General features: G+C 42.4%; 1 protein-coding gene and 1 pseudogene across 2 annotated transcripts; both read left to right on the top strand.

Moving 5' to 3' along the window:
- Positions 1 to 13: 13 nt before the first annotated feature.
- On the top strand, positions 14 to 24,156 carry LOC311060074 (delta-1-pyrroline-5-carboxylate synthase-like; annotated as a pseudogene). Its single transcript has 12 exons — positions 14 to 44; positions 192 to 316; positions 957 to 1,101; positions 1,699 to 1,772; positions 2,432 to 2,531; positions 7,265 to 7,502; positions 15,388 to 15,659; positions 16,320 to 16,441; positions 17,167 to 17,353; positions 20,278 to 20,373; positions 21,968 to 22,166; positions 24,104 to 24,156. The product of its transcript is annotated as a delta-1-pyrroline-5-carboxylate synthase-like (transcript).
- On the top strand, positions 9,653 to 11,789 carry LOC311059551 (thimet oligopeptidase-like; the record flags this gene model as incomplete). Its single annotated transcript, XM_084077562.1, has 2 exons — positions 9,653 to 11,419; positions 11,715 to 11,789. 2 exons carry the CDS (start codon positions 9,653 to 9,655, stop codon positions 11,787 to 11,789), a joined length of 1,842 nt encoding a protein of 613 aa, XP_083933688.1.
- Positions 24,157 to 24,418: the final 262 nt, after the last annotated feature.

The following is a 24,418-nucleotide window of genomic DNA, read 5'->3' as shown; positions in this document are numbered from 1 at the left end:
CCAAGCCTGCAGAATGGATCTAATACCTGGATGTGGTTCCGACGGTGAGGACACCTACCTCTCCATACATAGTTGCTCTGTAGAAGTGCAGCACCGCCTCCTCAGTCACACCAAATATTTTAACCCATTAAGCTGGAGCAGCGCTAATGAACAGTTACTCTATTTCATAATGATTTGTCTGTGACTTGTAGGACTGTACAACCGGCCTCCAGGAACGGACGACGCTAAGCTTATCGATATCTTCTACCCGGGAGACCAGCAGTCCATTACGTACGGTACAAAGTCCAGGGTCGGGATCGGAGGCATGGAGGCCAAGGTACATCCGTGGTCCAATTCACAAAAGTAATACAGCCAGTGGAATGCCTTCGCCTAACTAGTGGCCTCCTTTATCCTGCTGTGCATGACCCTGAAGTCAATTCAATCATTGCCAAATGATTTGTCTGGGCGTTTGAAGGAAGAACTCGGCATACGAGACAGGCCATCGAGGGTTTTGCATGGATAGGGGCAGTTTACATTGGAAAATACACTAAGAATCCAGAATGATAGCACAGTGCCAGCCCTATTTCCTGAGTCATATTCCGAACTTGGTGTATAACTTCAGTTACTTGATGTAACTGGAAGCTATATTGCTTTATAAACCTTCTATTTGTCTACCAATGTGATGGTTTTATTCAAAGTATACGTTTTATTTAGCTGTAGTTAAAATAAATCTCGCCTCTTATAATGTGTGGATAGTCACGCCAGCCTCCCTGATCTCTTTAGCCCTCATGGTAAACATTATGCTCTGTGTGTGTGTGTGTGTGTGTGTGTGTGTGTGTGTGTGTGTGTGTGTGTGTGTGTGTGTGTGTGTGTGTGTGTGTGTGTGTGTGTGTGTGTGTGTGTGTGTGTGTGTGTGTGTGTGTGTGTGTGTGTGTGTGTGTGTGTGTGTGTGTGTGTGTGTGTGTGTGCGTGCGCAGGTAAAGTCTGACCTCTGGGCGTTGCAGGGCGGTACGTCGGTGGTCATTGCCAACGGCACCAACCCCAAGGTGACAGGACACGTCATCACAGACATCGTGGAGGGCAAGAAGGTGGGAACCTTCTTCTCTGACGTCAAACCCGCTATTGAGCTCATTGATTGATTGATTGAATACTTTATTAGACAGAAATGTAAACAGCACGAGGTACAGCCAGACATTAAGGCTAAAAGGATAACACAAAAAAGTCCTGGGGACTTTCCTTTTCCTATATCGCGGTTATGCACGCACGCACACACATTTTGGGATGCAGATTTTATTCAGGCCATTTTTTACAATTGTAGATCTGCTATTTTCAATTCACGGCAATGACGCACAACTAAGTATAGAACAGGCATAACTCCAACCCCAAACCCTAAACCTAACATCTAAATGTCTAATAGGCCTGTCTATATAGCCTATAACCCCAACCTGAATGTAATTATTAATAATTTACCAGAGTACCAGGAAAATTGTCCTCACATTGTCAATTTCTTAAATTCTACTATACTTGTGAGAACATTTGGCTCTCACAAGTATGGTAATACACGCACGCACGCACACGCACTTTTAGCTCTTTTGTGCACTGGAAATTACCGTACATATACAATATATAAAGTGCATAAATATAGTACAATATTCCAACAACAATACAGTTGTTGTGTATCCTCTCAATCTGACCCCCACTCCTCCTCACCCCCCATAGGCCCCACTGTAGAGCAGCAGGCAGACATGGCCCGGCACTCCGGCAGAACCCTGGCATCCCTGCAGCCCGAACAGGTAGCTAGACTCATTTGGATTTTCTGTAACATGCAACTTGTATATAGTCGATGTCGGGCAGAAACCTTGTATGTCCAAGTTTCAAATGTGTTAGTTTTTTTTCATAATTTAAAGCCCTAGTTCATCATGCAAGAGTGTTTCCACCCAACAGCGACGAAACAAGACACACATACATGGACACATACTGTAACTGTGAGTGTGCGTTGTGATCTCTCTCTCTCTCTCTCTCTCTCTCTCTCTCTCTCTCTCTCTCTCTCTCTCTCTCTCTCTCTCTCTTTCTCTCTCTCACAAACAAAGCGCTGGATACTATAACAGAGCTACTAGCCAGTCACTGGCCAGTCTGCCACGTCTACTGTAAGTTGGATTTCTGTGGAAACGGTGACGCCTGGTGGTTGAACTGTGTAACTACCAGGCCGACTGCAACTAGTATTACAATTTAATTGGGCATTTAGCAGACGCTCTTAATCCAGAGCGATTTACAGTAACCAAGGACAACACAAGATAATACATCAAATGCATAGAAATAGTAATCTTATAATAAAGTAATACATAAGTAAACCAAGAATCTAATAATAAACAAATTAGTATTAATAAAATAAAAAGCATTACTGCGTGTGCGTGTTTGTTCGTGCGTTTGTGTTTGTGTGTGTTGTTGCCAGAGGAGTGAGATCATCTGTCAACTAGCAGAGCTGCTGATTGAGAAGAAGGAGGAGATTCTGGCCACCAACAAGCTGGACATGGACCTGGCCGTCAGCACAGGTACCGCGTGTGCACACCCAGCATACCACTAACTGGTCTGGTGCCTCTGATGGGACGGGCGGATACCACACATTTATTTGGGAATGTAGAGCTTTTTTTACACTTATTTAAAAGAAGAAACATCCACACTTGCCTTTGCTTTGCGGTGGAAGGATGCTGCCCCGCCCACGCTGGGCCCTGTGGCTTTGTGACATAATGTCCTGTCTTAGGCTAGAGATGTTGCGGTTTTCAATTATTGGTTCTGAGAAAGAAAAAGACATCTTTAATACTTGGGGAACCTTCTTGACATCACAGTTTGTTTTGCTCCAGACAACCTACTAGGGGATTGTGGGCGGGGATCGCACAGCTAAATGACAGCTATTGTACTTTATTTTTTCTTTAATTTATATTTCGATTATGTCTCTGACAGCCTTATTTTCTCTCCTTTTTGGGGCGGTGTACCCGCCCCCTATAAGTGAGTTTTGGACACCGACCAAAAAATGTGTGTACCCCCTAACCCTTCCATTGTTAATGCAAATCGATTTTTTTCATATCAGCCAATCACATTACAGCTAGTGTCATCACCACTAACTGTAATGTGATTGGCTGACTTTGCAAATTCAGGACTGTGATTGGCTAGCGAAACACATGACACATGTGCAGCCCTATGAATAGCAGTAAGGACTTTAAAAAAAGTCATTTATCCTTTTTTTAAAGTGAGTCATGTCGTGATGACCACACACCACCTACTTGGGTGTCACAACAGTGACATAGTGCTCCAATTTCACATCCTGTGATTGGCTAATCTAAAACCATTTTGATGTGAGAGTAGTATAACTGAGATGTTGCGTATTTCATGAGATCAGTGAAAAAGAATCGCAAAATCACTATGGTTAAAATGAGGAAAGTAAAAACCGAAACAAAGACAATGGCAAGTCTTCCTAGAACTGGCCTTGTGAGACCCAAGTGTATATCACAAGAGCTTAAACACAGAATTGTGACAAAGCACAGATCTGGTCAAGGTTCCAGAGAAATTTCAGCTGTATTTAAGATTTCTAAAAATACAGTGGCCTATATAATCCAACAATGGAAGAGACGAAGCTTCGTGGGAGACGTAAAGAAGAATCCAAAAATTGCTTTAGCTGAAATGAGAACAGAAGAAAATGATACAATGAAAATCATGAGGTCAAAGGACAGAGAAGAAACACACATTGAAGATAAGAAGATGGAAGAAAATATTACTATGTTTGAAATGAGGAAAGAAAGAACCGATATGAAGAAGGAAAAGGAAAGTCTTCCTAGAACTGGTGCTGTGAAATCAAAGAATATATCACAAAGGCTTAATCATGTTGTGATGACCACACACCGCCCACTTCACACTGGGTGTGATTTTTTTAAAGTGAGTCATGTTGTGATGACCACACACCGCCCACTTCACACTGGGTGTGATTTTTTAAATATATTCTGCTGTGCGGTTCAATCCTTTTTGTTTGTCTTCTCAAGAAGTGGTTGTATTTCCCTAGGGTTAATTTTGTAAGTTCTATGCTTCCATTGCCACCGCCATCACAGTACTGGACTAAGCTTCGCTCAGCTGTATCTAAATTTGTATGGAATGGGAAACGTCCACGTCTTAAACTTTCCTTATTGCAGCGAGCCAGGGCTGATGGCGGCCTTTCATTGCCCAATTTCAAATTATATTATTGGGCTTTCACCCTTCGTCCCCTTTTAAAATGGTTTGACTCGGCAACTACAGTCTCGTGGCGAGAGCTTGAGGAGAGTTTGGTACATCCTATTGGGTTGAGATATCTTATTTATTCAAATATAACTACTAATCAATGCAAAGTTCGCTTTGGGCCAATAATCTCAGCTGGTAGCAGTATGGAGGGCAGCAGAAAAAAACGTGCAAGATTGATTTGAAATGGAATCTACTTTCCCCAGTGTTTAATAATCAAGGCCTTTTGTTGGAGGGACGTCCCATTCACTTTCCTAGGTGGAGTTCCAAGGGGATTCATACATTGGGTGATCTATTTGATGAGAATGGTTTGCGTTCATTTCAGAATTTATGTGACACATTTAATTTGCCAGGTACCTCATTAGTCTCCGCCAGGAGACTATTGTTTTCACTTTCTAAATATGACACACCGATTGGTGAAGCCTCACGTGACACGTGACAATACGGTGAAATACTGTGATCTGATTGGCTAGTGACGCATAGCGGCCTATAAATACATGGCGTCACTTTGAAAGTGTCTTTGCCACTTTCAAAGTGATGGAGGTAAGACAGAAACCATCACGAAATGGCTGAGAAATGGTGGATACTGTAACTATTATTAATAATTATATAGGAATACATAATTGGACAGATAGGACAGATAGGACACTTATAGAGACAGGAGGGATATGACACTTACACAGACAGGACGGATAGGACACTTATACAGACAGGACGGATAGGACACTTACACAGACAGGACGGATAGGACACTTACACAGACAGGACGGATAGGACACTTACATAGACAGGAGGGATAGGACACTTACACAGACAGGACGGAAGAGGACACTTACCCAGACAGGATGGATAGGACACTTACATAGACAGGAGGGATAGCGACCTATAAATACATGTGTCACTTTGAAAGAGTCATAAGCCAGATTCCAATACCGAAAATCCGGCCACTCGCTCACTCCCAGTCGGTCCATACGGTGACCGAGTGGGAGACACGTGACAATACGGTGAAATACTGTGATCTGATTGGCTAGTGACGCATAGCGGCCTATTAATACATGGCGTCACTTTGAAAGTGTCTTTGCCACTTTCAAAGTGAGGTAAGACAGAAACCATCACAAAATGGCTGAGAAATGGTGGATACTGTAACAATTATATAGGATACATAATTGGACAGATAGGACAGATAGGACACTTATATAGACAGGAGGGATATGACACTTACACAGACAGGACGGATAGGACACTTATACAGACAGGAGGGATAGGACACTTACACAGACAGGACGGATAGGACACTTACACAGACAGGACGGATAGGACACTTACATAGACAGGACGGATAGGACACTTATACAGACAGGAGGGATAGGACACTTACACAGACAGGACGGAAGAGGACACTTACCCAGACAGGATGGATAGGACACTTACATAGACAGGAGGGATAGCGACCTATAAATACATGTGTCACTTTGAAAGAGTCATAAGCCAGATTCGTCCTGTCTGTATAAGAGGTAAGACAGAAACCATCACGAAATGGCTGAGAAATGGTGGATACTGTAACAATTATATAGGATACATAATTGGACAGATAGGACAGATAGGACACTTATATAGACAGGAGGGATATGACACTTACACAGACAGGACGGATAGGACACTTATACAGACAGGAGGGATAGGACACTTACACAGACAGGACGGATAGGACACTTACACAGACAGGACGGATAGGACACTTACATAGACAGGACGGATAGGACACTTGTGTCATGTTACTATGACACAGTAACATGTTCTATTTTTTGTTAGAATTAGAACATAAGAAGCAGAACATTCCTAGAAGTAGAACATTCCCAACATTCCCAACACAAGTCTGCTGGCGGAGACTTGTGCTCCGAGGAGCACTTTTACTAGTTTTTCTTTTATTTACAACTGAGAACAGCCATGAGGACGTATGGAGTTCCATGGCAGACTTCCCTTACAATGCACCCTTTACATAGACTCAAGTTAGTAGATCAAGAGGCCTTGTTTCCGCATTGTATGCATTTTTATCAGAATCTAATTATGGGTCCCTAGCTGTGGATACCTTATGGAGGAATGATATAGTGAATTTGGATCCTGATTTCGATTGGGACACGGTTTGGTCTAATATATTGCTGTCTTCTAGGAATCCAGATCATCAACAGATTCATTTAAATTTTGTTCACCGAACATATTTGACTCCCCGTAGATTATGTGCTATGAGGATGTTAAATAGCCCCAACTGCACATTTTGTACTCCAAATGTTATTGGTACCTTTTTTCACATGGTTTGGGAATGTCCAAATGTTTCCTCTTTTTGGATTATGGTTGCAGCTAAATTGTCATTACTTTTGGGAACTGATATCACACCTTGTCCATCTGTATTTATCTTAAATGATGTGTCCCGGCTACACCTAAACTGCACACGCAAGCGCATCTTCTTTGCTGGCTTAACAGCAGCAAAAAAAATGGTAGCTACGAGGTGGAAACCTCCTCATACTCTAACATTCCGCCAATGGGCTTTAACATTTTTAGATATTGTATATTTAGAACTGTCAACGGCGAGGTTACATGGACCAAGTGAGAGGAACATTGATATATGGTCTAACTTCGCAGATCAAAGGCTTGGTTTAAATGTTGTACACAGTGTTGTGACCTTGCACAGGTATAGGCAGTGTTTGGCCCTTGCATTTAGAGATGTTGGTCCGGGGAGGGGTGGGTGGGTTTTATTTTTATTATCGTTATTTTTATTAGTATTTGAATTAACCTTCTTTGTTGTTTTTGTGTATGTTTTTGTATCTTGTTTTTGTTGAGAAAAAAATGTATCCATACAAACATGATTGTATTGTTGATATGATAATAAAAACAATTGATAACAAAAAAAAAGAAGTGGTTGTATTTGACTCCCCCTGGTAAATATATTTTGAAAATCGAATAAAACAAATCTAAAACAAAAACAAACACTTTCACATCAAGCCCGTTGTCCCCTCTCCCTTAGGCCAGCTGTCGTCAGCCATGATGAAGCGTTAGAGCCTGACAGTGGCCAAACTCAACAGCCTGTCCATCGGCCTGCGTCAGATAGCTGTGGCGGCCCAGGAAAGCGTGGCCAGGGTGCTGCGCAGAACCACGGTGGCCCACAACCTGGAGCTGGAGCAGATCACCGTGCCGATCGGCGTTCTGCTGGTCATCTTCGAAGCCAGACCAGACTGCCTGCCACAGGTAGTCTGGAATAAAGAGTGACATTAACAGTTGAAAATGTGTCATTGTTGTTGAGCTAAAGGGCTGCAAAACATAGAATGGGGCTGTTTTGCAGTTCAAGGGCCCTCTAGGCGAAAGGTTCGGTGACATGCTAAGAAAACTGGAAATTAAAATGAAAATATTGGAATTTCAGTCTGTAACAAAGTGCAGAAGACCGTAAACTAGACTACATGTATTTAAGATTAACGTGAATGAGGTGTTAGACTGTTAGGTGTACATTTTTTAATGAAGCGTGTCAGGGAACCAAAAATATGGCATTTCTGTGACTGTCATGCTAATTTGTACCAGTTGCTCTTGGTGCATTACAGTATATGGCACCACTATCGTGCACCGAATGTGCTTGTTTAAAATTGGCACCAGATTGTGCAGCTGTATAGAAGCTAAGCCTACAGGCTGTATTTGTTTCTATATTGTGCATCAGTGAGCATATTCCTTTATCCCTGATGGCCTGGACTTCTAAAGGTTGCAGATTTTGAAACGTTCATTATGAGAGAGAGTTTGTGGTAGAGAGAGAGAGAGAGAGAGAGAGAGAGAGAGAGAGAGAGATGTTTGTAATTTGTAACAAAGTAAGAATTCCAAATAATGATCACCTCAATGCATTGTTGGGGACAGGGATCAAACCAGCGACCTATGGATTCACAGGCTGCCTCTCTTCTTATTGAGCTAGAAATATGGCCTCCCTGATGGTGTCTGTTGATATCTATAGGTTTTTCAGTCCGCTATGGACCAAGCCTCTGTTTTGCTAACTACTCTAGATTACTGGTTGACAAATATTTAGCAATAAAGTTTTGTTTTGTGTTCTTGGAATGGAAACTAGTGAAAATGGTTGATCTACAAGCTGACAATGTGTTGTGAGATTGTAGATTGGCTATTTTCACAAGAAAGTATGTTGTACATAAAAAATCACACCCAGTGTGAAGTGGGCGGTGTGTGGTCATCACAACATGACTCACTTTAAAACTGCTGCTATTCATAGGGCTGCACATGTGTCATGTGTTTCGCTAGCCAATCACAGTCCTGAATTTGCAAAGTCAGCCAATCACATTACAGTTAGTGGTGATGACACTAGCTCTAATGTGATTGGCTGACTTTGCAAAAGTATCGATTTGCATTAACAATGGAAGGGTTAGGGGGTATACAAATCTTTTGGTCGGTGTCCAAAACTCACTTATAGGGGGCGGCTACACCGCCCCAAAAATCACACCCAGTGTGAAGTGGGCGGTGTATGGTCATCACAACATGACTCACTTAAAAAAAAGGATAAATTACTTTTTTTTAAGTCCATACTGCTATTCATAGGGCTGCACATGTGTCATGTGTTTCGCTAGCCAATCACAGTCCTGAATTTGCAAAGTCAGCCAATCACATTACAGCTAGTGGTGATGACACTAGCTGTAATGTGATTGGCTGACTTTACAAAAGTATAGATTTGCATTGACTGGAAGGGTTAGGGGTGTAGACTGCGTTGTAGACTATTGGCCAATCACGGTGCAGGATTGGTCAGTGTCCAAAACTCACTTATAGGGGGCGGTTACACCGCCCCAAAAATCGGATATCGGGCAAAATGTCAGAATCGTGCATTCTTATTATATAATAATTATATAATATACAGTACTACTGTACTGCAGCCGATTTACACTGGTCTGATTTATATTTTGTCGTACGCCAGTGTTGCTTGCCGGCGGTGTTGCTTTATTACTATTAAAAACAAACAAAAAAAGAATCATAGTGGCTGTGGCCCTAAACGGGTGGAACGGCTCTCAAGATACGTGGATTACAGACGCACATACAGAGATTCATTGCATTTATTGTAAGATTGCCCAACAATGGCGGTATGCGGGAATATGGCATGAAGGTAATCTATGCACTTTCAAAATATGGACGTCTTCCACTGCTGTGCCCAAATATGGACATATGCTCTATCTATGGACATTGGACATCTATATCATATGGCAACGTCACAGTAAAATTGTATAAGAGGGGAAAAACTCAAGATATGACGATCAGCTAAAGTTCACCATCATAGCTGACCGTGACAGCATAGGCACAGCAACCCTCCAAAGGTCTGCGACATCCAACTTGTCACTCACAGAGAGCTCAAACAACAATACGATTGATTTCCACTAACATGGCAGTGTGTTTTTCAGAGGTGGTTTTCAGCAGCCCTCCTCGCGCTTGCAATGAGAACCGCCTGCACTGGGATCTAAGCCCTGAACAGTTCCAACAGATGTCTGACGAGCTCATTGCCAAGACCAGGAAGGTGTACGATGCAGTGGGTTCCCTTGACCTGGATAGTGTCACCTTTGACAACACCCTGAAGGCCCTGGCCAACGTGGACGCAGAGTACACTGTCCAGGAAAACATGCTGATCTTCCCTATGTGTGTGGCCCCCAGTCAAGAGGTGAGGACCGCCAGCACAGATGCATATATGAAGCTGTCCGAGTTTGACGAGGACATGAGCATGAGAAAAGACGTCTACCAGAGGATAGTAGCTCTGGGGATGAAGGTGGAAGAAGACAGTCTTACCACAGAGGATAAGCGATACATGGAGAGACTAATTGGGGAAAGTATCAGAGACATACAAGACAAGATGAAGCATATGGAGGTGGATGCAGACAGTCTTACTACAGAGGCATATATAGAGACATATATGGAGACAAACATGGAGGCAAGAAGAAGAGGACTGCATCTCCCCAAAGAGAAACAAAACAAGATAAAAGGCATTAATAACAAGTTAAAGAAAACTTCCAACCAGAAGGAGTTGGGGAAGTTACGCACTCAGAAGAGTGCAATGCTGGGCATCAAAACCCATGCTGACTTTGCCCTGCAGACAAACATGGTAAAGTCTGCCAATACGGTCTCCATCTTCCTGAAGGAGCTGGCCCATAAGCTGAAGCCGCTACTGCTACACAAAACACCACATCGTGTGAGCCTTCCCAAATACTTAAAGCAGTATTTTCCAGTGAAGGTTGTGACCCAGGGTCTGCTGGACATCTGCCAGGACCTGCTGGGCCTGTCGTTCAGCCTGGTACACGCCGCCTCCGCATGGCATCCTGATGTCACTCTGTACCGTGTCACCGACAGCTCCTCTGGACAGATAGTCGGACAGTTCTACTTGGACCTGTTCACCAGACAGGAAAAGGTCTTTGCTCCATTTTGCTCCCCCCTGCAGGTCAGCTGTCTGCTGCCTGATGGGAGCAGACAGTTTGCTGTTGCTGCCTTGGTGACCAACTTTAACAGACCCACGGCTGACGTCCCTTCCCTCCTGCAGCATAGCGATGTGACAACGTACTTCCATGAGTTTGGTCATGTTATGCACTTCCTCTGTGCTCAGGCTGACTACGCAATTTTCAATGCATTCAACGTGGAGTATGACTTTGTCGAGGTTCCATCCCAGATGTTGGAGAACTGGGCTTGGGAGAAGGAACCACTACAGAGAATATCCAAACACTACAAGACAGGAGCTCCGATTCCTGACGACCTGTTGGACAAACTCATCAAGTCTCGCTTCACAGTACACAACCTGGGTCAAGATATAGTCATGGCTAAATATGACCAGGCTCTTCACACTACACATAGTTTGAACCCAGCTAAGGAATATGCCAGGCTTAGGCAGGAGATTCTAGGAGTCGCTAGTTATCAAGCTATATTTGGCCCCCCGACAAACTATGACTACGACTATCGCTACCTGTGGAGTGAGGTGTTCTCCCTGGACATGTTCTACACCCGTTTCAAACAGGAAGGAATCATGAACCCTAAGGTGGGTTTGGACTATAGAAACTGCATCCTGAAGCCTGGTGGTTCTAAGGACGCCTATGAGATGCTGAAGAACTTCTTGGGTCGTGAACCCAATGAGGAAGCATTCCTTCAGAGCAGACTAATGGCTCCTTACACAGCAGCTAAAGAAAAACAAACCCAAAAATACAAAAGAAAAACACGGGAAAAAAACAAAAAAATGAAAACTGGATCTGGAGCTCTGAGCGAATCAACTCAATCAAGTCAAGATTAATGAAAAAGTAATGCTATTGAACCTGGGGATTGGGGAAATAATTGTATTTTAAGGCTCTGTTATTCTGTTTACTCACAATTGTTGCTGTTTATTACTTATCCCCTCTTTTGAAAGGAATCCTCTTCTATTATTTTACTCATTAACTCTTTGATTGCCATGGACGAACAAATTTGTCTGACAGTACTTCGTCCACAGTGCCATAGACGAGTTGGACGTTTTCATTTTCCACCAGATGGCGCTGTTGGCTACGTTATGACTGATGCTTTCACTGCCAGATACTGACCCGAAAGTAAAAAGAAAAACGTCTCGTTTACTTCCTGTTTATTTCCTATGGGAAAATGCCTATATCTCCTCTTGCTTTATGGTCAAAACAAGGCACATTAAACAGACTCCATACAAAATTTCGAGACTCCCGAGATGCACGTGCGGACAACGATCACAGAAAATATTCCATGATTTTGCAAAGGTAGGTAAAAACACTTGTTTTCTCTGGAGTGACACTAATACACCTTTACTCTGGCAGTTAAACAATTAATAAATAAAAGACAAAAAAAATAAAAAACAAACACAAAAGCTGATATGGAGCTCTGAGCCCCCCCTCCTTCCCAGACCTTGTACTGATGTTATACAGTGATAAACTAAACAATGATTGTGTTTATGGTAAGCTTAGATTAGATTGTATATCACACACCATAAGCACAAATGTAACTTTCAACAGCAAAATAAATAAATAATGTGCAGCAATAATCTCAATATAAATATTATATATAATGATGTAATATTAACAATAAAAAATCACACCCAGTGAGAAGTGGGCGGTGTGTCGTCATCACAACATGACTCACTTAAAAAAAGGATAAATGACATTTTTTTAAGTCCATACTGCTATTCATAGGGCTGCACATGTGTCATTGTCTCCGCCAGGAGACATTGTTTTCACTTTCCACATGTCAAGCTAACATTGGTCAAGCCTCACGTGACACGTGACAATACGGTGAAATAGTGTGATCTGATTGGCTAGTGACGTACAGTATATCGGCCTATAAATACATGTGTCATTTTGAAAGAGTCTTAGCCTCTTTCAAAGTGAGGTAAGACAGGAATAATCACGAAATGGCTGAGAAATGGCGGATACTGTAACAATTGGATAGGACACTTACACAGACAGGACAGATAGGACACTTACACAGACAGGACGGATAGGACACTTACATAGACAGGACGGATAGGACACTTAAACAGACAGGACGGATAGGACACTTATACAGACAGGACGGATAGGACACTTATACAGACAGGACGGATAGGACAGTTATACAGACGGATAGGACACTTGTGTCATGTTACTATGACACAGTAACATGTTCTATTTTTTGTAAGAATTAGAACATAAGAATTAGAACATTCCCAACATTCCCAACACAAGTCTGCTGGCGGAGACTTGTGCTCCGAGGAGCACTTTTTCTAGTTAACATTGCATTAACAATGAAAGGGTTAGGGGTATACAATGCGTTGTAGACTATTGGCCAATCACGGTGCAGGATTGGTCAGTGTCCAAAACTCACTTATAGGGGGCGGCTACACCGCCCCAAAAACAACTAGTCTCAAAAAAGCATTTCATGTTGTTTAAAAGTTGCACATATCTGAATTAACAGGGTCATGTTTTGTACAATGCAATTTAAATGTAAACTGTAATGAGTGGGATTTGAACCAGGGACCTTTGGCACATGAGGCTCACACTTTACTGGTCGAGCTATTGAATCCACAGCATCAGACAGTGAGAAAGGAGAATCCAACAAAACAAAACAAAAGGGCGAATGAAGTACATCATACATTGAAAATAACTACTTTCAAGTATGCATTTCTCGTTATCTTTAACAATTGCACATGCATTCATTGATACAGTCATGTTGTGTGCAATGCAATTATAATGAAGTCTACATGAGATGATTAAGCGATCAAGCTATTGAACCAACACACCTGAACCTGTGAAAAAAGGCCTCACACATTTATTTGACACAGTTTCACGCAAATTGCTCAGAAATCCTTGGTTTAAATGTTTTTCAAACTGCTCAATATATTTCGGAATGGAAACTAGTGAAAATAGTCGACCTACAAGCTCACAACGCGTTGCTATCTGAAAAGTTGTGAGATTGTAGATCGGCTATTTTCACAAGAAAGTATGTCATACATAAAAAACAACTACTCTCAAAAAAGCATTTCATGTTATTGTTTAAAAATTGCACATGTCTGAATTAACAGGGTCATGTTTTGTACAATGCAATTTAAATGTAAACTGTAATGAGTGGGATTTGAACCAGGGACCTTCGGCACATGAGGCTCACACTCTACTGGTGGAGCTACTGAATCCACAGCATCTGACAGCGAGAAAGGAGAATCCAACAAAACAAAACAAAAGGGCGAATGAAGTACATCATACATTGAAAATAACTACTTTCAATTATGCATTTCTCGTCATCTTTAACAATTGCACATGTATTCATTGATACAGTCATGTTGTGTGCAATGCAATTATAATGAAGTCTACATGAGGTGGGATTCAAACCGGCAACCCTGTGGTTTCAAGGCAGATGATTAAGCGATCAAGCTATTGAACCAACACACCTGAACCTGTGAAAAAGGGCCTCACACATTTATTTGATACAGTTTCACGCAAATTGCTCAGAAATCCTGGATTTAAATGTTTTTCAAACTGCTCAAAATTGCAGACAATCTAAGGGCAGAGCTTACTGGTCAAAGTGATACATGTGTTCCTCATGAGTCAAGGCACATGTGTAAGCAGGTTTAACGGCTGTCGGCCAAACGAGGCATGACTTTTGCCTGTTTAAAGTTTGCATTTTCAAAAAATTGCTATAGCGCCCCCCTTTGACCAATTGGAGTAAGATTGGTTTCAGTGATACTTGGAATGACCCTCTACAATATTGCAAAGTGTCAAACAAATGTGAGTCTGCATGTATGTGTTAGGGGCAGATGAATAATTGTCATAAAACTGCAATTTTCATTGGCTTATATAAGCTTAACGTTTTCACTTATGGAAAATCCGCTTGCTCACGTCTGTCGGCATTGGTCCAAAGTTCATGTGTAGACAGTTTCGTACAGATTGCTCAAAAATCCCAGGAGGAGAGTCTTTTTTACTGCTTTTTACTGCTTTTCATAGAATTCGAAATGGTGGGAGATCTAAAGGTCAGAGGTCAAAAGTCAAACAGTGAAAGTTGTTAGGCATGAGGAGACGCATGTGTGCATCGAAGTTTCATGGCTGTAGGTCAAACAGGGCATGAGTTGTACCTGTTCAAAGTTGGCATATTTCAATTGAGTGCTACAGCGCCACCCTTTGACCAATGGTTGTGAGTTTTGGGTTTTCGCCGTTTGGCATAGCCCTCTACCATATTGCCAAATTTCATAAAAAGTGACCACGCGGTCAGAACTGGCAAAAACGGCGGAAGAACAGTGAAAGCCAAGGAATGCAATAAGGCTTCGAAGCCTGATAGGCCTCGAAACCTTAATAAAACACACATACAACCCCCCCCCCAGTAGGCTCCAAAGAACAAGACAAAAAGCAGTAGGATAAAAGTCAAACAAATCAAAACGAGACCTGATTATAATTTAAACTTAATGTACTGCAGGAATATACGTGCAAAACCGAGATTGCGTGTTTTAAAGAAGTCACATTGCTGTCAGGCAGAAACCTTGTACGCCCAAAACCGTTACATTTAAGGAAATGAAGAGAAAAAAAAAGAACTAAGTTGGATTCCAATGGATCTTTAATATGGAGATGTAAGGTTTCTGCCCAATAGCAACAATATACGAAAATAAGGAAATAAATATTAATACAGACATTCCCTTTTTCTGCTCTGCAATTTCCTCATCTTTGTCTTTTCTGTGCTGTGTGTGTATGTTTTGGTGCGTAAGGTGAGCACTCGGGAGGAGGTGGAGGACCTGTGTCGTCTTGACAAGATGATCGACCTGATCATCCCACGCGGCTCGTCCCAGCTGGTGAGGGACATCCAGCGGGCAGCCAAGGGCGTGCCCGTCCTCGGCCACAGCGAGGGGATCTGCCACGTCTACATCAACAGCGATGCCAGCGTGGACAAAGTCATCAAGATTGGTCAGTAATAGTATGTTGTGTAGCGTGGTGTGAGTTTGAATCCGACTTCTGTCATGTCTCGCATTTGTCCCACGGTTTCCTGTCTCTCTACAATCACAATCTATATATTAAGTCAGTGAGATCAGCTGTTGTCCAGAACTATCTATTAATCCACAAATCTCTTCATCCGTCTGTGTGTTTGTCTTACTTCTTTGCCCATACAAGGAGAACCCTGATGTCATCAATATGACATATGCCTCCAAGTACTTCATGATAATGGATACTGAACTATAAGTACTAACCAGAGGGGCCTGCGTTCTTCCGCCCTAGAATGTAAAATAAATATAGAAAAAATGAATTGCATCGTCCTGAATGCGATCCACATTTATACATTTATTTTCTACATTCCTTGAATTCTGAACCAGTTAGTTACAGAAGCAAGTGTACACATTGTCTACTAAGCTATTTCTGTTCCTTTTTTACCAGCAGTTGAAGTTGGTTACCTTCCCAGATACCCACAGTTACTTGTTTTAGAGTGGAATGCATTTCATTGCAGTTGTTTCCAAATTGCAGGGACTTCCGTGCAATCACTACAGAAAGCTTGCGTTAGGATTGGTGGTAATACACAGTTACCACCAATGGTGAATGAGACCGTGATTGACTGACATGTTCTGCCTTCAGTCAGAGACTCCAAGTGTGACTACCCGGCTGCCTGTAATGCCATGGAAACCCTGCTGATTCACAGAGACATCCTCAGGACCCCTCTGTTCGACCAAATCATTGATATGCTGCGAACTGAAAGGGTAATACACACACACACACACACACACACACACACACACACACACACACACACACACACACACACACACACACACACACACACACACACACACACACACACACACACACACACACACACACACACACACACACACACACACACACACACACACATGCATTCATACATTCATACATAAACACATGTACTGAACAAATCAGTGTGCTGTGCCTTATTAACCCCCAGGGCTTTATATTAGGTTCTCTAGTATTTCCCTCTATTACCAAACCTCTTTGCTGCAGAATAGGGCCGCTAGGGTTCAAGTGGTTACATTGTTTATACAGTAAATGTGTGCCCAGAGACCGTCTAGTGATGATCAGGGTGTCTGTCAGAATATTCTCTCTTTGGATTCATCTGTGCTGGATCCTACTCTATTTTACAGCTATCAGCCTAATATAGGAGGGGAAAAAAACATTAAATAGAGATGGACTGCCCAATAGAAATGGGCTATCCTTTTGAAAATATGTAACTTTGCATTTACTTACTAGATGCAACAACTCAAATTCCAGGGAAATATTGTATATAATAGATCTTTCGAAAACATTGTAATACTCTGACTGAGGTGGAAAAAATCACATGCAAGGTTAGTTCATGATAAGAACTAAAGTGCCTGAACTGGTTATACTTAATAATTATTTCGCACAGATAGTAATCATATTTCCACACTCTGTGTTTCGGTGTGACCAGGTGAAGATCCACGCCGGGCCGCGGTTCGCCTCCTACCTGACGTTCAGCCCGTCAGAAGCCAAGTCCCTGCGGACGGAGTACGGAGACCTGGAGTGTTGCATGGAGGTGGTGGACAGCATGCAGGAGGCCATCGACCATATCCACAAGTACGGCAGCTCCCACACCGATGTCATCGTCACGGAAGATGGTAAGATAGGGTGGCTTGTGCGCTGCTAGTGCTGTGTGGTGTTTCTTTTGATATTGCAAAATGTCGATGGGACAATAAGACCATGATTACGCCTCATGCAAACCACTCTCTGGATATAGACATAGAATATTGTGCAGCTCTAGTTGTGATTTTCTGGCTCATTGTCAGTTTGCAGCCAAAACCATTAAATTGGGACCCCCGAGACCCACCATTGCCTGACTTGAATATTCACACATACAGTATGCGCTCCGTTGCCCTGTATAGTACAAGGGAAGGTCACATTAAGTAAAATAGGGCTCGTAGTTAAATATTGCACCAATATTCGGATTGCACCAATATTTAATTACAGTGAATTAAAAGAATTATGTTAAAAAAATTACCATGACACAAAACTGCATTTAAATACACCTATGTTTCATAACATATCTTTCAGGCATTTAAAAAAGATTGTAATTGCATTAAATTATTAAAGTGCATGGTGTTCCCTGCAGCAACTGAACTAGAGGCGCAAAGGATGAATCTCAAAAATGTGTTTTGCATCGGGCCAGCATATCAGCCTCAATAGCCGATAATAATTTTACTCCTAATGTCCCTAAAATATGTATAGTTGAGATGGATTATGGTGTCTCATGTCTCTCCATGTGCAATGAGGCAGATGTGTTTGTTCACTGTACCTTTTGTGCCAAATGGATTTTCAGGAATGCTGACTTGATCATTAAGCAGCAGTTCAATTTGAGATTAGAGTGGTCGGCAGCAGTGTGAAGTTTGTAAAGTTTTGCCTAAAATTGGCACACCAGGTTGAAAGTGATTAACCTCTGTGTCTCTGATATTTCTCACCGTCACCTTCCACTTCCATTTCAAACTCTCTCTCTCTGTCTCTCTCTCTCACTCTGTCATACATTCTGTCACAGTCGGTAATGATTAGTGACAGAGCATCGTCAGGATAAGTGCACTGGCTCCCAGTGTGACTCCATCGGCGGGGACAGGGCTTGTTTAAAATGGAGAGCAGACATACTGTACTGAAGCCCAGTCGCCGTCAACGCTCAGGGTCGGGTTCAAAAGCGTATCTAATTTTCTAGTGTCCCCGGCGACTCGTTAACAGACAGAAATGATTTTGGACAGCGTCCAGGGTATTCCCCGGCACGTAGAGAGGCGTAGGAGATAACCGATACTCGTTGTGGGGTTTGCTGCAGAAACGTTCTGGACCTGGGAACAGAAGACTCTGCATGCATACTTGAAGAGTAAATGATGAAGCACTGTGAAAGCCATAAACTGTAATACACTGTAATATACTGTAAACCAAATGGATCCGTAAGGGTCTATGTTATGCTATTATATACTTAATTATACTGCTATTCCAAAATAGTAGGTCTACAAGCTCACAACGCATTGGCAATGCGACACGTTGTGAGCTTGTAAATCTGCTATTTACGACACCAGAGCTAATGCGTTTAAAGATTCTCTGGGCACAAAAAAACAGCCCAAACATGTCAGAATGCAATGCAAAATATTCTCTGGCAGAAATGTACTCTCGCCAGCGAGAGGATATGATTTTTTACACCAAACCCAGGGTGGGGGTGGGCACTCTGTTGGAAGGGGGGCTGTAAAGAAACACTGATCTAAGAAAAGAATAAAGGTGTCTCTGCAGCTCACTCAGATACTTAATGCAAGCATCTGAGATGCAACAAAACCCGAGCGAACAAAGTGTGAAATTGGCAGGGGAAAAAATAACTAGCTCTGCTCCATTGGCAGAGACTAGCTGTTTTTTACTGCCATCTAGTGACCACAGAATGTAGTGTGTTTTTTGTATCCTTTATCCTGTATTTAACAAGAGAAATCAAAAAAGAGATTTACACTACATCATTATTAATTTTAAGTGAGCCCTGGCCAAGAAGTTCACTAAATACAACAACATAAAACGCAAATCAACATAAAACACACATCAATGGATTAAACAGTGCAGAAATAATTCCATAAAAGAACTTTAAAGAACAGACATCTTAGTTGTTAATAAAGGTGTTCTTATAAAAGACCATCCTGATACAGGGACTCTGAGCAAAGTGCAACCTAAAAACAAGTGCGTTCTGAGGTCAACAGTCCTTCAATCTAGGTTTTAACCCATTAAGACCTGGAACGCATCTGTGTCACTTTAGATTTCTTTGGCTATTCAAAAACAGCAGATCTACAAGCTCATAGCGCGGCACCGAGTGACGCGCTGTGAGCTTGTAGATCTGCTATTTTTGAAAAATCGTGAAAATTAAATGTTTATATTTTTTTCCGAAAAACTGTTAGGATTTCGATTTTTTTTAGAAGCGGCCTCAGGTCTTAATCATCAACTGATATAAAATGTTCAGGTTTTGACCAAATACACATAACTGCTCTTCCATGCTGGTAACATGTTAAACATCCTTGTAGATCTGAATGGTTAGGGCATTGCCTTCTTGTAGAGAAGAAAAATAAGAACTGATTTCTTGTGAGCATCTATTTTGTGAAGATGAAGGACTCCCTCTGAGTTAGAATACCTATAATCAGACAAATCACTAGCGGTTCCTCAAAGATACTGCATGTATTTTTACATTAACCACTTGAGCCGTCGCATCCACATTAGCCGAAAATAGCCGATCTACAAGCTCACAACAAGTTGTGAGCTTGTAGATCGTCTATTTTCGGCAAAGAGGTTTGGTTTGAAAAAAGAGCAGACCAAGTACAGAGCCTAAGGTCAAGTTCACAAAGTATTGAGGGTTTAAGTCGTTAAATGTCAGTAAACACACATTTAACATGAATCCAATATGTAGTGGGGGTCCCTGCTTCTCTCAGCTAAGGGGTCCTTGGCCAGAAGAAAACGTTGAAGACCCCTGCAGTACAGGTTGGGGAGATGTGAAGATTGCTGTAGGTTTATTTGCTGAGTTGTGTCTGTCTCTCAGAGGACACAGCGGAGCAGTTCCTCCAGCAGTTGGACAGTGCCTGTGTCTTCTGGAACGCCAGTTCCCGCTTTGCAGACGGCTACCGCTTTGGACTGGGTACGTAATGTATGCAACGTGTTGTTGTGAGCTTGTAGATCGGCTATTTTCGCCGAATGTTCGCCCCCCATAGGGACGCTAGGTTTCAAATGGTTAGCTCGTATACTGTTCTGGAGAACTTTCAATGAAATCCCTCATGTTAAAGCTTTTTTATTTTAAAAAATAGGGTCTAAACAAGAAAAAGTGAGTGAATTTGTACAGTAAATGCCAACTTTGTGCCCCTCTCCTGTGTCTCTGTCACCTTCCCTCTCCCGGCTTACTCATCTGAAACCACATGAATGCTCTCAGTACAGTGCAGACCACCGGTAAGGCGTAGAAATCTCCCCAGTTTGCTCAATTGAAACTTTGGCCTGACGGTTCTTCCTCTCGGGAGCGTGAATGTGCACAGCAAATTTTATGGCAATCCGGCCATTACTTTTGAATATATGTTGCTCACAGACAGACATAACTTTGGAGGTAATAGGAATGCATGATATTTTATTCCTTTCTTACCCTGAGCAGGCACACTGTAGCACACCACTTACAGTATACATTGTCCCATGACTGTCCCATTTATTACATAACCATCTGCTTACCTCCTAAAACCTCATGTTTGATTTTCTGTCCCTAAACCTCCTACTTCTCCTCCCCAGTCTCAAAATAATCACCTCCATTCCACTCATAACCCATTCAATCCAGGAACGTATCTGTGCAATTTTAGATGTCTTTGGCTATTCAAAAATATCAGATATACAAGCTCATAACGCAGCACTGAGTGCTGCGCTATGAGCTTGTAGATCTGCTATTTTTGAGAAATCTTGAAAATGTGTGCAAATCTTTGAATATATATTTTTTAAAGCAAACACTTGTAAACACATTTGTTCCAGGGACCTCCAGAAGCTAAGATTTTAGTTAAAAATGTTGTCTCCATTTTTCAAAAATAGGAGATCCACAAGCTCATAGAGCTTGTAGAGCTTGGGGTATTTCAGCTCAACCTCAGTCCACAACTGGAGGTTAACTCGACCTCACCATGGAGGAATCCCAAAGAGCCCACTCTTTGTCCGTGGTCTCACTGTCAGCCACTTCCAGTTTTGAGCTTTCATGTGACTGTCCACCGTGATTGAATGTGGCCCACGGCGAAGTGGATGATTCACCCCTTCACTCCCACCTTTCAGCATGTCCGCATTGATACCACTTATAGTGCCAATTTAGTAGCCAATTATTTTTACCCCCTATACCAATTAATCCTCCACAGACATTTCTGTGAGGAGTCCCCACGGGAGCAAGTAGCACCTCTGTCATTGATGCCACTGATACCACTTAAGAGCAAGGGATTGAGAAATGCGTTCAGATGGATAAGTCTTGCTATATTTAATGGTGGGGTAGGGTGTACCGGAGATTCATTTCCTACTTCTCACTGATAGATGAACTCAAGGGAGACTCGTCGTGACTGAGAGAGACTATTCATCAGGGACCAGGGGTTGATGTGTGTAAACAAGTCTGCACAATCACCCATACATGTCCTTGTCCTAGTTTCATGAAGAATAAATATGAAGAATCTCAAACAAAAAGACTTTGTAATCATGTACGTCTCTGTTTCTCTCTGTCTCTTCAGGAGCGGAGGTAGGCATCAGTACGGCTCGTATCCACGCCCGGGGTCCCGTGGGCCTGGAGGGCCTGCTGACCACCAAGTGGGTGCTGAGAGGTGACGGCCACACGGCGGCCGACTTCTCAGAACACGGCACCATGAAATACCTGCACGAGGACCTGCCGGTCACCCCTGGCCGGGCAAAGGGACAACAACGAGACCAGCAGTGATTCTCAACCGTGTTAATTTCAAGGACCCCTGGTTTTATATGTATTACTGTAGGCCCCCATTTGACACGATTTGTATCTCTGGGACCCGAATCTACAGTGTAAAATCCTCAGTGTTAATTCAACTCTTGAGAGTGTACAATTGGAACCAAATGGACCCCTTTGGTTCCGTTTGTACATTCTTGGAATGGTCTGTACATTTTACAGACCTGTAAAAGTCAAGTTGGTTCCTAACTATTCTATCATTCAGCTGGGGACCCCCTGGAACCCCCTCAAGGACCCCTGGTGGTCCCCGGACCCCAGGGAGCTAGACCATGAAAGAAACAGACAGAAAGACACAACTACATCCCACACAAGACCTACTGCACAGACACATAAGACCTGCTGTACAGATACACAAGATGAGATGCCCCTAAACAATATATTATCAATATAGTATTTGTGAAATTCCTGAAAAGGGCTGATGATGAAACTATTCACTGTTGTCGTGCAACAAAATGGGAATAGAGATGCTCAGCACACCCCTGTTTCTACCTTAGAAATGCAACCAAATACCCGCTCCCCTGTCCCCTTCACGCACCCGGCCGGTCACGCCTTTGAAACTCCTCAGGACCTTTCACGAGTTTACCTTTTACTGAAATTCTACCTCAGCTTATGGTACTTGAAAAGATTAATGAAACACTAAATGATGGTTTATTTTTGCTGTAAACATACAGTATTGTGCCTTTATGGTAAAACATGTCATTCCTAATCATGACGTTTCCAACAAGATATAAAACCACAAATACAGGCTTAAAGGGTAAATGCTGCTATCTACAGGTTGCGCCCCCTTGGCAGACCATTGAGCTCCCTTGAGCCTACCTATCACAGAGTCACAACAACTGATGCCACCCCACTCCTCATTTGATTTGAGATGTGTGTAATAGGCAGGGACAGGCTGAAATTGCAGAGAAGATGACACTTGAGCAGCTCAGATATTTAAGCTCTCTTTTATTAATGAAGGCGCTAGGACAGAAGTGACTGACACTTCGATGTAAACTACATCTCGCTCAGAGTCATCAGTCCTGAAATTGTGTTTAATTTTTCTTTGAAGTTACAGCTTGTACTGTACGTTTTATATCCTCTCCCAGTGGAGAGGTAACTGCAACTCCTATGCGGGAACCCAAACGTCTACTACTACTCAGCCAAGAGGGAATCCCGCTTGGCCAGGGGAGACATTGGACTCATGGTCTTCAGGCAGCGCTACTTGTCAATCAGTAGGTGTCCTACGTGACACCAGGGTCTAAGAGCAGGGGAGACCACCTCACACTACTGCAGATGTGCTAGTTATGTTGTATTAGCACACTCTACCATACAGATTGGTTAGAATAACATTTTATTTATTATAATACGTTGATTGCAGCTTTAAGTGAGTTTACTCAGTTACCGGTCCATATGATCCATTATTTGGTGATCTGAACACTGAATTGATAGCATTCCCACTGAGGCCAGTCACACTGAGTGTGTTTACGTGCATGCCAATTGTACAATCTTAATTGTAAGGCAGTAGTCTGATTTTTTTTTATGTAATGCAAAAACTGGTTATGGCTTTAATCGGAGTAAGAAAAACCAATAAGTCAGCTGGAGTTTTGCCCAATCTTGCAATTGATTTGAACTTGAAAGTGTTTCGAATTTTAAAGAACATAAGAATAAAATGTTCTCCCTTCCAACCATTATATTTAAATTCCATTAAGACCACCCTCTCCCACCAGTACTTACTTGGCACGTGCATCCAACATTCAACGTGCACTGGTGGTGGTGCAAGCGTTTCTGTGTTGCAAGTGCAAAGTTGTGCATCAAAGCAAGGATGGCAAAGATCTCTAACCTGAATCCTATCGTTCCATTGCGAGGAGGTTGCTTGATAATCTGACATAAAACTTGTGTTCTGTGTCTCGAGAGCTCACCCTCGCCAGCTTACTTCAGATGACTGTACGAGACCTCATGATGTGAATGTTCAACACAATACAGTACACCCTTTACATATCTTCATGTATTCCATTATTGGTGGCCCTTTGTGTTAAGAGGTTAATCTCCTGTGGCTGTGAGGCCTCACCACCTCTTACATGTAACCATTTCTTTTCTTCACATAGAGAGGAATCGGTAGTTGACAGAGTGGAACCTGCATGCTGTGGAACCGATTCCTGAAATCTCTCAAAATTGACTGCCATGTAGCTCATGGCATGTTATTCATGGATATCTTCGCCAATTACGC

This window comes from Gymnoscopelus microlampas (genome assembly GCF_963454915.1).
Source record: "Gymnoscopelus microlampas genome assembly, chromosome: 14".
In the NCBI taxonomy this organism is placed as follows: Eukaryota; Metazoa; Chordata; class Actinopteri; order Myctophiformes; family Myctophidae; genus Gymnoscopelus; species Gymnoscopelus microlampas.
This window is presented reverse-complemented; position numbering and strand designations above follow the sequence as displayed.